Below are 16388 nucleotides of genomic sequence, written 5' to 3' on the forward strand. Positions count from 1 at the left end.
TTTTTGAGTTGTTTTAAATAGCATCACTGTGTAGTGCAAAAGTCTTCTGAAAACTCCCAATTTTCATGTGACAACCTCGTGGCTGTTCGTATTTCAAGATCGATCACTATTCAGTATTTAGGCCATGATTTTAGAGCAATAAACTTTAAATAAGTAGAAAGGATTCACATAATATATTTGTATGTTTTGGCAAAATGAATGCAGGAAGTTATGTAGTATAATTTAATTGAAATGTTAAGGATTCAGTTTTGACATGCTAATAAGTGTATTTCTCTCTACCTAGTGCAAAAGATGTTATAGCACTAATTTTATTGTTATTTGTGCTATATCTTTCCATTTAATTCAAAAGTATATCTTGATTATAATGTAAATTTTTTTTATATTTGCGATAGATGTTTTAAACTGTCATATCGTTTTAAATAATTGTGCATAATATTGTTGAAACATTTGTTTTAGGTTTGTCAATAGACTTATGTTCTGTGAGAGCCCTTTAAAATAAAAAGGTGATATGTACAATTCTAAAGACTTCATTACTGTATATGTTATACGTTTTCAAAATTTGAAACAGTTCTTAAGGCAGATATTATGAAGATGTTAATAAATTTAATTAGACATTTTTGTTGGGCCTCAAGTAATTCTAGAAAAAATAAATAGGAATTTGTTGCATTATCCAACATACTGGTTGATATATTAACAACATAACAACTGCACTTTAATAGGTATTCTGAACCATATTTTGTAATGTTTTAGAATTTATGCTTCATATTTAATTAAAAAAATTAATGAATTATTTTATGTGAATGTATTATTTCAGGGATGGTTCAGTCCAGGGCAAGTTTTTGTTCTTGATGAGTATTGTGCTCGCTATGGAGTTCGCAGTTGTTATCGTCATCTCTGTTACCTGCATGACTTATTGGATAGAGCAGAGAAATCAATCATGATTGACCCTACTCTAATACATTACAGTTTTGCATTTTGTGCCTCGCATGTTCATGGAAACAGGTTAGTTACATATGTTCTTTTGTTTATTTTTTAATTTATGGTAATATTTGGTTTATATTTGCCAATAAACAATATTTTACTTATGTAATTTTTTAATTGTTGCTGCACTATAGAATTCTTATAGTTAGAAACTTAAGCAATGTTTTTGTGTTTGTTTTTTACATTAATAAATCAGATATGAAATATTTTCTTAGTTCTATATAAAAAAAGTTATTTAAATGCATTTATTGCAGAATTTTCTCACAGCAAGTTAGGAGTATTTTTAAAGTTACAACCTTTTTTTTTTTTTTTTTTTTTTTTTAATTTTGTTTCCATCCTACTCTGAATTAAGTTATTACATTACTGAATACTTTTATAAAAGCCCATTTTTAAAGATTTCAGATAATGCATCTTTTACTTCTGTTTTATTTGTACTTATACAAACATGAAGTTCGTTCTTTCTTTAATATTGTACAATATTGTACTGATTGTATCTGATAATTGTATCTTTAAATAACATTTCTGTGTTAAAAATAATCTTTTTTGATATCTTTCATAATGAAAACAATATTTTAAAATATCAGTAAATTTAAAATATATGTATTTTTTAAAGATATATTTGCTTTAATTTTCGGTTGAAGAATAGCCTTAACATATTCCACTCAAAGCGTGTTTTTTTCATTGCGCAATGTCTTATTTGAAGTGTTTGGAGTTTTCTTTCTTATGTGCTAATTCTATTAAGACTTGTCATCTGCTTCCTGTGGATGTTTTAGTAAGTTACACATTCTGTCAGATTGATTGTATTGCAATTATTACTTGTAAGGCTTTATAAGGCAATTTTCAAACTATGTATTTTTATGGGTAAAATACTGATGCTAATTTCACACTTCACACACAAAAGTACTGCCCCACCAGGACAGGTTGCCACAGATGTGAGGTATGTTATAATTTTTTTTTTTGCATGTTTATCCATATTGTCTTCTCCTGCTTTTGCACAACACAAGTTTCTCTCATATTGATCTTACTCCTGTTTCCCTGATCATTTGAATTTTTTTTTTTTATTATTATTATTTTCTTTCTGTTCAGTATATTTGTGCTAGTTTGCATGGTTTATGTGTGTTTAAAGATGTTATTTCCCATATTTAGATTAGTTTTTATATATTATGAAAAAAGGTTTGTTTAATAATATATAAAGAATTTTTTAAGTGATGTATAGCATTAATAGATATCCATATAATGTTTCTTTCTGTATTTGTCTTTAAGAGTTTGATATAGCTCTGCTTTAAATGGTATTTTAAAGCTAGCAGTTAGATTACCATTGTCCAAATTTTATCATATTATTTTAAATCCAAATAACCTGAAATTTATGAAAAAAAGAAGAAGAAGTAGAAGCATGATTAAAGCTAATGCAAAGTCTTTGTCATTGTTGCTTTTTATACTGATTTAGTGCAATGCATTTTCTGGCGTGATTTGTACTCGTAAGAACTGTAAATAATCTGAAATTTATTTTTTTAATAAAAAAGAAGAAGAAGCAGGTCTAAAACTAATGCAAAGTCTTTGTCATTGCTGTTTTTTGTACTGATTTAATCCAATGTTTTTTACAGAATGAATTGTACTCATAAGTTGAATGATACCCCCTGGATATTTGAAAATAGTTAAAAATTGAAAAAAAAATCTCTCCATCATTCGAAGAGCATTACAGTTTCCAATTTTTAGTATTGATCAACTTATAAAATACATTATTATATTTATGTTTCATCAGCGTAACTTTTATCAAAGTTAACTTAGCTGTTTTTGTTGAACCTTTAAGATATAAGATTTTTTGCATCTTTGTTTTAATAATATTTACTAACAACTAATTGAAGGTGCTTTCATTGTTTATTTTTTCATAAGCTGAATAACTAAATTGCATAGATCCAGTTTTTATAATCTGAATAACTTTCTTAAATGATCTTTTTTTTTTTTTTATTAAATCTTGTTAGAATTCAGAATATTATTGTTCAATGAAAGTTGAAATTCTATTTCATGATAACCTAGAATAGTGCTTTCCAAACCTTTTGACTTGCAAAGCCCTTTTTAGAATTAGCAAAAGCTATAGATAGTAAAGAGAGTAAATAGTTGTGCTATATCCGTAAAATGAAATTGTATTTTAAAGTTTTTAATTTTAAAGTATAATTAAATCCATTTATTCTTAACATGATATTATGAAAAGGTAGCCATACATAAAAGTTCTTCCATACTTCAATAAAACATACCAATATGTGTTATTTTTATAAGTATTTTATATTATTCCTGAAAGTTTTATTAAAATCATTAAATTAAATTGGGTTTCTGCAAGTTAATCATTAAATGCAGTTCAGTTCAAACAAATATTTGCACACTGCTTGGTATTTGAAGTTTTTGTTACTCTATGTAAAAGACGATTACAATTTAATTATATTACTATGCAACTGTAGGCTGCATAGTGCACTGCAGGCTTACGCTAAGATATAACATTAAAAAAAAAAAAGTAAAAACATTTAATGAGACACCAGTGGTTGCTTTTTCCAGCACATTCTTGTGTACATGTCAGTGCATAAAGCCTCGTACTTTAGTGTGCAGCAGGAGAGACTTATGGTGGCTTTCCACATTCTTCACATATTTGTAATAGAGTTTGTTTTTAAGAAGTTACTATTATACAGTCAAAAGTCGTTAATCTGGACTCGTCGGGACTTCAGCTATTCCGGATTATCGATTTTTCCGGATTATAGATCATCAGTTTAAATCTGGTAAGATGGCATGCAGAAATTACAAAATTAAAAATATGAAACCGTAATTTATGAAATAAAGAACAATTATGATCTAAAGGGTATCAAAATTTTAAAAAAGAAAAAGCTTAATATTTATTTGTTTACTTTATTAAACATTTTCTTCAACGTAAGTTGCTTCGTTTCATGTGATAATACTTTCTCTTTAATTCTATTAAACAGACATAATTTCTTGTTCAGTTACAAAGTTCCGCCGTTCAAGTCCTATAATTGCTGTGTCAAGAACACCGACTAATTTGTCAATCGAAATTTTTTTTGTTTTCAATAACCTCTGTCACTTTTCTTCGCTATCGGAAGCGAATTATAATGACGAGGAACTTGTTTTAAATCATATTAAAGACGGAGTACATCGAGATGAAATACTACACTTAGTAAGGAATTATAAGCCAAATAAAATAAAAACATCTGCCCTGAAGATAAGGATAGTGCTGACAGATCAACTTCCAATCCGCGGCGTGAAATTGATAAACAGATTTCGGATTTCAAAACATACTTTCGCTTTGTAGATACAAATTACATATTAGTAAATATATATTGGAAATTCTATTTGACATAATCGAAAGTTCAAGCTTTTTTTTTTTATGACATTGCTCTAACAGTCTGCAAAAAATAATAAGCCGGATCCAATTTGAAGATTAAGGAACAACGCAATCTGCAACATTAACTGAATTAGATAATTTTAGCTTAGCGTATAACTCCTTTACACATTAAACGCGCGTGCACACAAACATATTCGCAGCCGTAAAGGTCTTACGCGCTCTCGTAAACGCCAGTGCGCATGCGTGAGCGCGACGCATGCGCAGAAAGTTTGTAGCTTTGAGGTCCGGATTATGGGTGTCCGAATTAACGACTTTTGACTGTATAAAGTTTGTTATTTTCATTATCACCTTTATTAAAGAATGCTTACTAGTTACAAAACTAAAATCTTAAAGAAATCAGATACTCAGAAAGTTTCATGGAAGAATCACTAAGAAATCACAATATTATTGTATTATTGCTATGAATTGACTGCAAATCCACAAGCAACCTGCCTTTATATTGGGCCAAGTTTTAAGAAGCTTTGAGTGGATTCCAGTAAGTCTTATCTTCTAGCCTCGTTAAGTGGCATCAAAGTGATGACTCTCAACAGTTATTATAAAATCTTAAAATTAGATGGGAAATGTCATTATATGTAGAAGTAATATATAAGTTCTTATGAATTATGGAATTCCTAATGAACTGTGAAACATTAACTATGATTCTGAGAGCCTCTATCTGGTAAATTTGTAGATGATTTTTCAAGAATTCTAAAAGGTTTGAGAACGAGTAAGAGGTGTCTTGATCATGCAGTTCCAAGTGAAGGCCAAGCATTGTTTGCTAGTGGAAACATGAAACTAAACTAATTTTCACCTTAAAAATATAGTTTCTAAGTTTCTGTTTTTGTTTCAACTTTTTTTTTCTTATTCTCTTATCAGTCCAGATGTTTGCTCTAAAGGACTATTAATTTTGTTTTGGCATTTTGCATTGATTCACTTTTTAAATTGATGCCACCAGATATTATAGCCCTGTATTATATTTACGGAAATTAAATAATGAAGAATCTGCGTAAATGTATGCATGTTTCTCGCATTGTGATAAAACAGCGATACCTGGAGCCATCAAATTTTGAGTAACATACGTTTCTACCCAAATGTGGGCATCTGGAATTGTTTTATTATCTATTTCATATTTTGTGAAACTTTAATGAATTTTTGATTAACAAACCCAATGATTTCAAAGAGAGCAATTGGCAACACCGTATGAAAAAAAAAAATTTTTTTTATCTGTAGCATGCTAGACTGTGTATCAGAAATTTTAAAGATATGCTCATTTTAAAATTATTTTGCGATAGTGCTGTTGAACTTAATTTTATGGTTTAAGTGCGAAGAACATGATATTTAAATAAATAAAGGTAATGCACAAAATGTTTTAAAAAAACGCCGATTTGGGCATAATGTAAAAATCTGAAGGCTTTTATTCTATTTTATTTATTTATTTATTTTTAATTTCATTCAGTTTTAATTTATTTTATCTTCCTGGAGCAGCCAAAAAGGCTTTGGGATAAGGATGCAGAGCCTTTAAGAGCTCCATTTCGCACAGACATTGAAACGCTGATCTAGAAATTTAAAGTTTATGAAATTCTTGGAATATTTTTGAGATTTTTACTAGAAGATTTTTTGCGGAGTAGGGGATAACTGATATCTATAGTAATTTTTAAAGTTTTTTTCTTTGTTGTTGCTCTGATAAAACAATTCCTTTATAAATAATAAAATAAATTTACTAAATAGAAAAAGAAATAAGATTTACTAAAAAAACAAACAACAACAAAAAAAAAAAAAAAAAAAAAGATTTATTTATGTGTATACAGTGCATAACATTATAATAATTTGGAAGATGGTAGTCACACTCAATTCACATATACAGAGTGACCCTAAAGTCTAACTATTAAAAAAAACTTATTTAATGCTTTAATAATAATGCAGTTGCACTGAAGTACCTAAAATTCTAGATGCCACCTAGGAATTTTATATTGTGGAAATGTTTTAATTACAAGTGTATGTGCCCTAGGCCTAGTTCCAGCATTTTTAGTTGCCCTAGTAAGGGATGAGAGTGATTGATGCTTTGTATAAATTTTAATTATTAATATTTTAAATCAAAATTTACCTTTATATAGTTAGCTGAAAATATACGTATTATAAATGAATTTCACATAAGATGAAGTCTTCAGTGATCTCATTGTACTGTAATTTTTAGTAGTATATTTGATAGATGAAGATGCCATCTATCAAATTTAATTATTTAATGATAAAATTATTTAAGGCCATGTTCAAGTCAAGAAAATTTGAATTTATTAAATAATTTTTTTATCAGTTTCAACATAGAAAAACTTTTCTATTTGATGTAATTAACACAAATATGTCTAAAACAAATGTTGGTAAACTGTGCTTTAGGATAATTATCTCCTACAAAGTACCCATAAATGTAGGAAGTAGTTTTTTTTTTTTTTTTTTTTTTTTTTTTTTTTTTTTTTTTTTCATGTTTCTCTCACTCCAGAAATGTAATCCTCTATGAAATCCAATTCTGTGATAATCTTTTCTACATTAATATTAGACATATGACTGCTTTCTGTATCTTCACTTTTGTTTGCGCAGCATTTTGCAAATTTTTGCAATTTTTTTATATTCAGCTTCTGTGCAGTTTTTTAAGATTTGCAAAGGAATGATTGATGTATGCTTACTGAGCTGTTCAGAGTCTTGAATAAATGTCATAGAATTTAATAATATTTTTCTTTCTTCCTCATTAGAAATAATATTTTTGTACTTAAGTCAGTATAGTATTGACTTTTGATGGTGATAATTTAGACACCAGAATTCCTGTTATAATGTAGTCTGGTGGACATAATTCCAATTAAAAAAATTCCATAATAAAATTTTTTTGTATATAATTTAATTTCAGTTATTTCAGTACTAATTAGCTTGCCATGCATTGCAAATTCATACAAATATATACGTATGTATATGTTATTAACTTAATGTAATAAAGTAGTCAAAAATGTTAATGTAATAAAGTAGTCAAAAATGCATTTAAAAAATGAAAGAACAAATTAGACATAAAATTTGCTCCATGTATTGCTAAATTTTAAAATTAAAATTTGAGTAAGTAGTCCAAAAATGCATTTTGTTGCTTTTGCATAAGCAGCATTTTGTTTGATTTAAAATTTTTTACATACTTAAATCTTAATGTAATGTATATATACACTCAAGAGCCAAAACATTATGACCACCTGTTAATAACGAATTGGGCCACCTTTGGCGCGCAACACAGCCTCAACCCGCCTTGGCATGGATGCTACAAGTCCTTGACAGATGGCTGGAAACAGATTGTACTAGATGTTGTAGCAATGGTCACGCAAATCCGAGATATTGCAAATTGGTGGTCTTTGACCTCTGAGCTGCCATCCCATGACATCCCAAATGTGTTCTATCGGATTGAGATCGGGTGAGTTAGGCGGCCAGGACATTAACTGGAAATCAGCATCATCTTCCTGGAACCACTCCAACACAACTGTAGCCTTGTGACACGGGGCGTTGTCCTGTTGGAACATTCCATTTCCAGCTGGAAAAACTGAGGCCATGTAAGGGTGCAACTGGTCCGCAATGATGTTCAGATACCCTGTAGCATTCATGGTCTGCTCTACCACAACCACGGGTCCCAGAAACGCCCAAGAGAACGTCTCCCAGAGCATAATACTGCCATCACCGGCCTGTGTATGACCTACTGTGCATTGAGGGAGCAACTTTTCGCCTGGAAGACGGCGTATCCTGACATGGCCATCGGCGTGATGAATGACAAACCATGATTCATCTGACCAGGCAACTCCCTCTCACTGATCCATGGACCAGTCCCGATGTTCCTGGGCCCAGCGCAGGCGCAGTTGGCAATGATGCTTGGTCAGCAAAGGCGCACGAGTGGGACATTTGCTGCATAGCCTCATATCCAACAGTGTCCGCTGAACAGTGTGCTCCGATACTTTTCTACTTGGCCCTGCACTGTATTCGGCTGTCAGCTGAGCCACTGTCTGGCTCCAGTTTTGCTTCAACATGTGAGACAGTCTCTGACAACCTTTATCTTTGATGGCGTGTGCAGTCCAACACCATGTCGTCTATTGCTGGTTTCACTGTCATTCGTCTACTTTTCATACGTACTAACAAGTGTAGATCGCGAACAACCTACGAGTCGTGCAGTTTCAGAAATACTTGTTCTGAGCCTTCGAGCCATTACAATCTGCTCTCTATCAAAGTCACTTAGATCCGCAGCCTTTCCCATCACACACAGAAGTAACTGAAAGAATAATTCTTCAGACTCTCCAACAGCAGGTAAATACCACTTCCACCTGATCACGTGCCTTCCACGTCATCCAGGCGCGTTCATCGCAAAATATAGGGCTGGTCATAATGTTTTGGCTCTTGAGTGTATATTAAAGACTGATTGTTTAAAAGTTTTAGTTTTTACATTTATTAAATTCTTTGTTGCATTTATTAGATTATTTGAAATTTAGTAATTATGAATTTCAAAATTTTCATCTTTGTGAAACATTAGTTCTAAATTTCTTACATTATGTCTTTAATTTTCTGCAGCTTAAAGCACGAAAATACTAGGCATATTTATATTTTTTGTTTTTTGAAAAAATTGTTTTGTATACATGTATATAAATTAAATTAATTTGGGATCACCATGTTTTTATTTATTTATTTATTCTACAGACCTGTTAGGCTAGTTTAACTGTAAGTTACAGTACAGTCATTAATTGCTTTGATTAATTTCCCTGCTAACAAAGTTTGCATATCCAGCTTATCTATTTTTAAAGCAATCACCTGTCACCATTCCTATGATTGTTACAAGCAGGTTGTAAAGTCTAGCAGAAGGTTTGAAACATAGTTACTCTTACTTCCCCATCTGAATGAAAAGATGATATATGATTAGACAAAATAACAATGTTGTTTTGGCATATATTTTTAAATAAAATTAATCAGTTATAAAAATTGCAGAAGTATGTATGAGCTACAAAATTGCACAATTTTGTCAGAAGTTCAGTTTTCAGGTCATTTTCTCACCTATCTGTAAAATTCATAAAGATTCTCTCTCTAATTTTTGATTCTTGGGGAAGTTATATCATGTCAGTATTATTTGAGATATTTGGCCAAACAAGAAGAGTGTTAAAATTTTGTTACAGTGAATGAAAATCTTATGTTTGAAAAGGAGAAATAAATTAATGTGATAGCTAATCTTTCATGATGTAATTTAATTAGAAAACATATCCAGCTAGCAACTGAAAGGCCCAGAGTTCTAGTTCCACAGAGGGCATTCCTCATTTTCTCCTGTGTCCAGATTTAAAAGAATTCTAAAAAACTGTGCAAGTGGTACAGAAATTTAAAATATATATATAGTGGAAATAAGGATTTGATAGTCAGGTTCTTTCCTCCCCATTTGCCCTTTAAGTGGGAGAGAATGCTCCTTACTTTTCGCCTGTCTTCATGATGTAATTCGAAATCGTATGTAGCTACCAATCGGAAGGTTCAGAGTTAGAGTCTCGGAAAGGGTATTGTGCATGTTTGATGTTTTCGGCTTCGATACATCTAATAACTCTACAGGTAAATGTCATTAGTTAATCCATGTTCATTCTTTCCTAATACTTTTAAAATTCTAGTATCTTAATATCTCACATTTTGTTCCTATTTTCTTCAACATATGGGGCTGAGTTTGCTTTGCTTTTCCCATTGTGTTTAATATAAATATTATTGTTGCTCCTCCCTTCTGACAGAATTTTTTTGTTCCTGTAAAAGAGGTACTTGGACTGATTGCCCTTGGAATAGATAGAGTTTTATTTAAGATCTGTGCCAAAATAAAATTAATGTTTTGCCTAATTTCAAGCTTTACATTGGTGTATTTCTGTTTTGTTTATATTGGTTTGTTTAAAATAGATGATTATCAGGCATTCTTTCAGTGGGAAAAACAAAAGGAGTTTAATCTGCAGAATGTAATGTTATTGCAGTTTATTATTGAAGAATTTGTGTTGATTAAGAAGACTATTATGCTGTAGAAGCCTTTTTTTTTTTTTTTTTTGTTTGTTTGTTTGTTTGTTTGTTTTTCTGTCACACAATCAGGATGTTTTATTTTATTCATTTATTCTTCTGAGTTGGTACAGTAAATATGCATATCATTACTTTTCACTGTAACACCAATTTAACTGAACTTTGCTTTGCTGATTGACCTGTTATGGTACTGCTTATGTGCCCCAGCTGATTGGTATATACATCATCACATTTTGAATCTCTTACAGTTCACAAAGCATTTGTTCTGCTTGAACAGTATACCATTATACTTTTGACTTTTTTATCATGAAAGAGTTTTCAATGTCTGTTTGGAATTTTCTTAACAAAATTAGATATTTGCATATAATTCAGTCTGATATGATGTAGTTTGCTTTGATACCTATGCAATATTTCAAATAACAGAACAGTATTATAAGAACGACTTGCAATGCATAGGAGTTTTATTTGTATGCTTAGATTTATCGGGTATTTCTTTTATTTTTATGCAATAAGAATTTTGTATTTGCTTGTTTCCATCAGTTATCCAAAGTTTCCCTTTCATAAATACCAAATATTCATCCTCATTTATTCCATCATAAATACGTGCAATTTATTATTAAAAAAAAACTTCTCATCAAATATCCATGTTAGAGTAGTATAGATTAGTATTTCGTAAGGCAGGTTTTTATTTTTTAAGTTCTTATGATAGAATTAAGAGTGAAATTCACTTTTTGAAATTTTTTTTATATTTGCATTTCTACCTTTCCAAGTTAATCATCATTTCTCAGCTTTAATACTTTTGGGTGTACATTAATAAACTTTATGCAGGAAGTTAATTAGATTTTCAAGTTATATGTATTTTAGTACAATATGTATTAATTTTTGTCTTAATATTTAATGTAAGCATAAATGTTAAATCCAAAATTTTAAAATTTTGATTCTTATTATTGAACAGTCCTGGAATGTTTTATGTATTTTTACGTTCTTGTTCAGTGAATGAAAGAGAAAATGCAGTATTTAATTGCATGAATTTTAATGCATTTTTTAATTTGCAAGTCTGAATTTGTGTCAGAAAGAAATCTGTCTGCTTCCCTCCCCCCACAAATGTGCTTATATATCTTTTTTTCCAGCTGTGATATAACAATGCACCACTTTTCTCTTGGCCTTCCTTTTTTCCCCCTAATAAACTCACCATAAACTGAAATTCTATTGCACAGTTTATTTAATTTTGTATTCCTTTATCATTTGATTACAACTGGTGTGCAATGTATTTATCCTTTGTTTCATACTTTAGATCCCATTAAACTCATGTAAATACAGATTGAATTTTTGTATATAAAAACACTGAGCCTTATTTAAATTATTAACCAAAATATAAAATCTTATAATATAAATTTTCTAAGGGGAAAAAATGTGTATATATATGTTTTTTACTTTGTTGGTCAGTACAATATGTTTTATATCATGAACGGTATAAATTACATTCTATTACTTTAAAGTAAACGTCTCAAGATCACTACTACTCTCTTTGCCTTTGGTCATGATGATGTTATGATCCCTGTGCCACAAACTCATTATTACCATTCAATTTACTTCCTTAACTAGCAGAAATTGTTTATTCATTTATTCCAAATTATTCTCATTTCATAAACATGTATATATAAACCACTTGGAAAATTTTGATGAAGATGACTTTGATGAAATGAAGCAGAGATTGTAACAATTTTCGGTCACTTTATGGGATGATAGTGATTGTAGATTGGATTTATTAATTTTGGCAAAACATGCAATGGCTATCTGCTAAATATTGAAGACTGTCTTTTGTGAAGAACTCATTGACACTGTTTGAGTTACATGGATAAACTCCTGCACCAGGCCATTTAACTGCTAGGAATAAAAACCCAGGGCAAAGTATGTGTTTTTAAAACTTAAACCTCTTGACCATTGATTGTGGCTGCTGTCACTATTTATTATCTATATGTCAAGTGGCTGCCAACAGTGACAGTAGTATGGAAATGGAAATAGATATGAGTTTTAAAATATCTGAAGTTATATGTTAATTTGAGTGACTTAAATAACTGAATAAATGTAGATATTTGAAATATGGATTAATATGGTTGTAAATATTTTTAACTATGCCGTTTTTGTGAATAACTTAAAATCATTATGACTTACATGTAAACAAATCTTTTCTGCATAAGAGCCACTTAAGGGTAATATGTTAGTGATACCAAAATATCTGTGTAATTTGTATTCAAGTAAACAATCTTGTGTAAATTTTGCGACAATATAGTTATAACTTAAATAGAAATGGAACCTTATACAAATACATACATACTTGTATATCAACTAAGCAATATATTATGATAAAAATTAGCAAATTAAACCTATTTTGAAGTTAATTTAGTCCAGTGTATACTAGTAAATAAAACAAACAAATAAAGTTAAATCTCAAACATTTTTTTAGAAAATAAAGCATTAAGCGTTTTTACATAAAGTTACATTGAAGTGGTCATCTCTGGAGGTGGCAAAATTTTTTAGAAAGTTAACTATAACAAAATACCATCAGTGGGCCCACACAAAACAGTTCTCTTTAACAAACACATTTAAACTCTCTTAAAGCTGTAAAGGAAAATAAGGAAATCAATTTTAGGGTAACATATTATAGGCCAGTGGACACTGGGACACATTAAATTGTAATTTCTACTTGTGTCAGGCTCTTTAAATACTGAATAGAAAACAAAATTGGTTAGTAAGGAACTGGTTTATACTGGGAGTAAATAATTAGAATCAGTCATATTTTTTGCTCCAACAAATTTAGAAACTTAAGCACTTCAAACTGTGAGGAAACCTGTAGTACATTGTTATAGCTCAGAAGGGTGCAAAGAGAGGAAGCTGAATACCACGCAGAGTCAAAGAAATGACTGGAAGGAAGCCATTTCGTATTACAGAGCCTTCAACTAGAAAGAATAAAGAAAAGGAATATGAAGATTAGATTTGTTTAATTTCAGGATGCACGACAATTGCCCCTGGTTCGTCCGTTCTCCTGAGTCCGTTGGGTGGCTCCAATGGTGCCAACAGAAAACCAGCCATGGTCTGAGATTCAGAAGTATACATGTCATTCCTCACAGTGCAGGGAAGTGCGACCCTTCTTCGATTCAGCTGCAGCTGCTTGATGCTCGAAAACGAACTAGGAAAGAACGGTCGCCCAGTTCCAGCAATCCTCTGAGTGGTGAACCTGTGTTTCTATGGGGAGATGGGTATTCTGGCTTCCAGAAGTTGGCTTTTTCTGCACAATTTTCAATGCAACCTTTCAAGACTATTCTGAAAGGTCAAACACCCCTCCACCAAACAGGGACATAAATAACATATTTGGATCTAAACTCATCAAGTGTGCAAATCTAATACATGCATAAGCTGAATGGCATTTACACCCCTAGCAAGTGCACCCTGTACAAGATTTACATAGAAAAGAACTCTGTGAGTCAGGGATGCAGAATATGCAAATCCACACATATGGCCAAAAGTTTGACTGTGGCAAGGTCACTTTCAAGTAAAAGGATACCAAAGATAAGAAAATAGCTTTTAACAAATTCTGATAATAGGAATGTTTTTCGTTACATTAGCTTGTTGGAAAAAGAAAAATAGTGCTAACAATTAGTACTGAAATTAATTCTGTTACATAACTCTTTCATCATAATTAATCAAATTACTGAATTTTATTTGAAAGTACTTGAAGTTTCAATTCAGTCAAATACGAAATGTTTTCATTACAACTGTTGAAATACTATAGTTACACAGTTATTCAGAAAAGTAACATTACTAAAAATTAAGTTTTTTCATTACATCAGTCAAAATTACCACCTGAGTCAGAAAATATGGATTCATAACTTTACCAGTAAGAGGGGTAAAAGATTTAAACAAAAAACTAATTAAATTTACACACCCTACTAGCGTAACAAACAGAAAACTTTAAAATGTAAAAGTTAAATAACCTTAAGGGTCAAACCAAAAGAACCTTGAACAAAACCAAATAACATCAAATAAACTAAATTTAAAATTTTAAACAAAAATTAAATGTTAAAACCCAACTTCACTTAGGATTAAAAAAATTAACACAGTCAAACTTAAACAATTATAGCTTAAAAGGAAAACAACTTGCAACAACGACTTAAAACTGAACAAATAAGCAAATTAATAAAATCCAATTACTGAAAATCAAAATTAAGAAATGGTAAATTATTGATAATCAAAATTAAGAAATAATATTACATAACATTATCAACAAGAATTTCCTTCTTCATTTTAGTGAGGAAGTTAAAAAAATTTTGTATTTTCTATTTTAATGTTTCTTTGTTTTTAATTTTTGTTCATGAAATTGCTGCAAACAAACAGTGTTAAGAAATCTTGATTTTAATAATTATTTCCTTCTTGTTTGAACAGCTGTCTTTTACATTAAACCATAATATATGAAATTCTTTTATGAGATCAAATGAACATTTTGACTGTTTTTAATCATTGGAAAGCAGATTAATGCTGATATTTTAAATCTATTTTTATTTGCCTGAATAATTCAGAATTCTACATGTGTAATTTTAGTTTAAGATATAATGAAAACATACATAATGGAAGTAAAATGGAAAAAGAATTTTAGAACTTAAATGTCCTGTCACAAACATAATTGTGGTTATGAGTAAAGGTGGAGAATAAGAGCAGTGGCCTTGAGATACCCATTTTAAAGTAATTGTATATGATAAAATTAATGCAGTTATTATTAATTTGTATCCCTGTTGTTGTTTATGTTCTGTATGATGCTATTCAAAGTCATCTGCCAAGAATACACTTTATCACATGACAGCCATATAACTCACATTATGTTACCAATCTGTAGCTGTAAATATTGTGGGCGTATATCACTTAATATCCCCATTTCTGAGGTTGCATAATGATTAAAAAATGCCAGACTTCACAGCTGTCATTTTGTTTGCATACTTGATCAACCTTAAGGTTTCATGATGATTGTTATTTAGAAGTCTGATAGCTTCCCTTTAAAGTGCATTTTTACCATATTGTGTTAATTTATAGTTAAATAATATTTTCGAAAACTTTTTTCCTACTATTTCATTTTAAACAACTTATTTTAAATGTTTGCTTTTATGTTTTTTTATTTTGAATTTGTACACTAAGTAACTAATCATAATTGGATATTTCCTTATTATAGCTGTCATCAAGATAGAATCACTAATCAACTGAGAAATCTTTCTGAAATCTCGCTGCATGTTACATCTTGGTTAATTAGCAATTTAGTTTTGGGAGGCTGCTGTAATAAGGAAGTACCCATAATTGTTTAGCTTAAAATTGTTGGAGGTGTTAAACAGAAATCTCTCTATAAAAATCAGATTGTAATTTTTTAAATTTAATTTTTTTTTTTTTTTTTTTTAACTTGGTGTAAACTTTTTGCGGGATTAGGCTATAGCGTGAAGTTTTCAGATAGCAATTTTATGTATTTATCTTTGTGTATTTGTATGTAATAAAGAATAAGATGATTAGCCTATGAAATTTAAGTGAAGATTTTTGGAATATGCCTAGTTAATAGTGATTCTAATCAATTTTTATGGATTTGTAGCGTATAAAATATTATGAAACACATCTGATATTTCTTGCCATTTTAGTAATTAATATTCATCTAGTTCTATATAATCTGGACCTATCATCAAACAAATTGCTAAAAACAGCAAAACATGTGTAGTTCGTTTCAATTCCTTGGAGCGAAATACACAAGCTGCTTTTTTATTTTTATTTATTTATTTTCTTATGTAAATTTTATCCAAGTTCTCCCTAGATTTTTTTAAAAGCATTTTTCATGATAGACAGACCTTTTGTGCTTTGCTGTAATTAATTAGTCAACTATTTCACCAAGAACTTGAAGAAAATCATTTTACCTTTTTGTGTGTGTAACTAAAATTATTTTGCAACATTATGTATGATA

The 16388-nt window shown here is 30.1% G+C and overlaps 1 protein-coding gene across 8 annotated transcripts in view; it reads left to right on the forward strand.

Annotated features, from left to right (window-relative positions):
• The window catches only part of Cadps (calcium-dependent secretion activator 1), a 295482-nt gene that overhangs the window by 112969 nt on the left and 166125 nt on the right, over positions 1-16388 (forward strand). For 7 of the 8 annotated variants that reach the window (XM_085824507.1, XM_085824512.1, XM_085824515.1 and 4 more), the window contains 2 exons: positions 815-1002; positions 1883-1918. In XM_085824507.1, the coding sequence (XP_085680633.1) occupies positions 815-1002; positions 1883-1918 (224 nt within the window). The remainder of the gene's footprint in view (positions 1-814; positions 1003-1882; positions 1919-16388) is intronic. The other variant, XM_085824509.1, reaches the window with a different exon arrangement.

This window comes from Stegodyphus dumicola, chromosome 1, assembly GCF_044657685.1.
Source record: "Stegodyphus dumicola isolate Sdum_Otavi_A_Nest chromosome 1, ASM4465768v1".
Classification (NCBI taxonomy): domain Eukaryota; kingdom Metazoa; phylum Arthropoda; class Arachnida; order Araneae; family Eresidae; genus Stegodyphus; species Stegodyphus dumicola.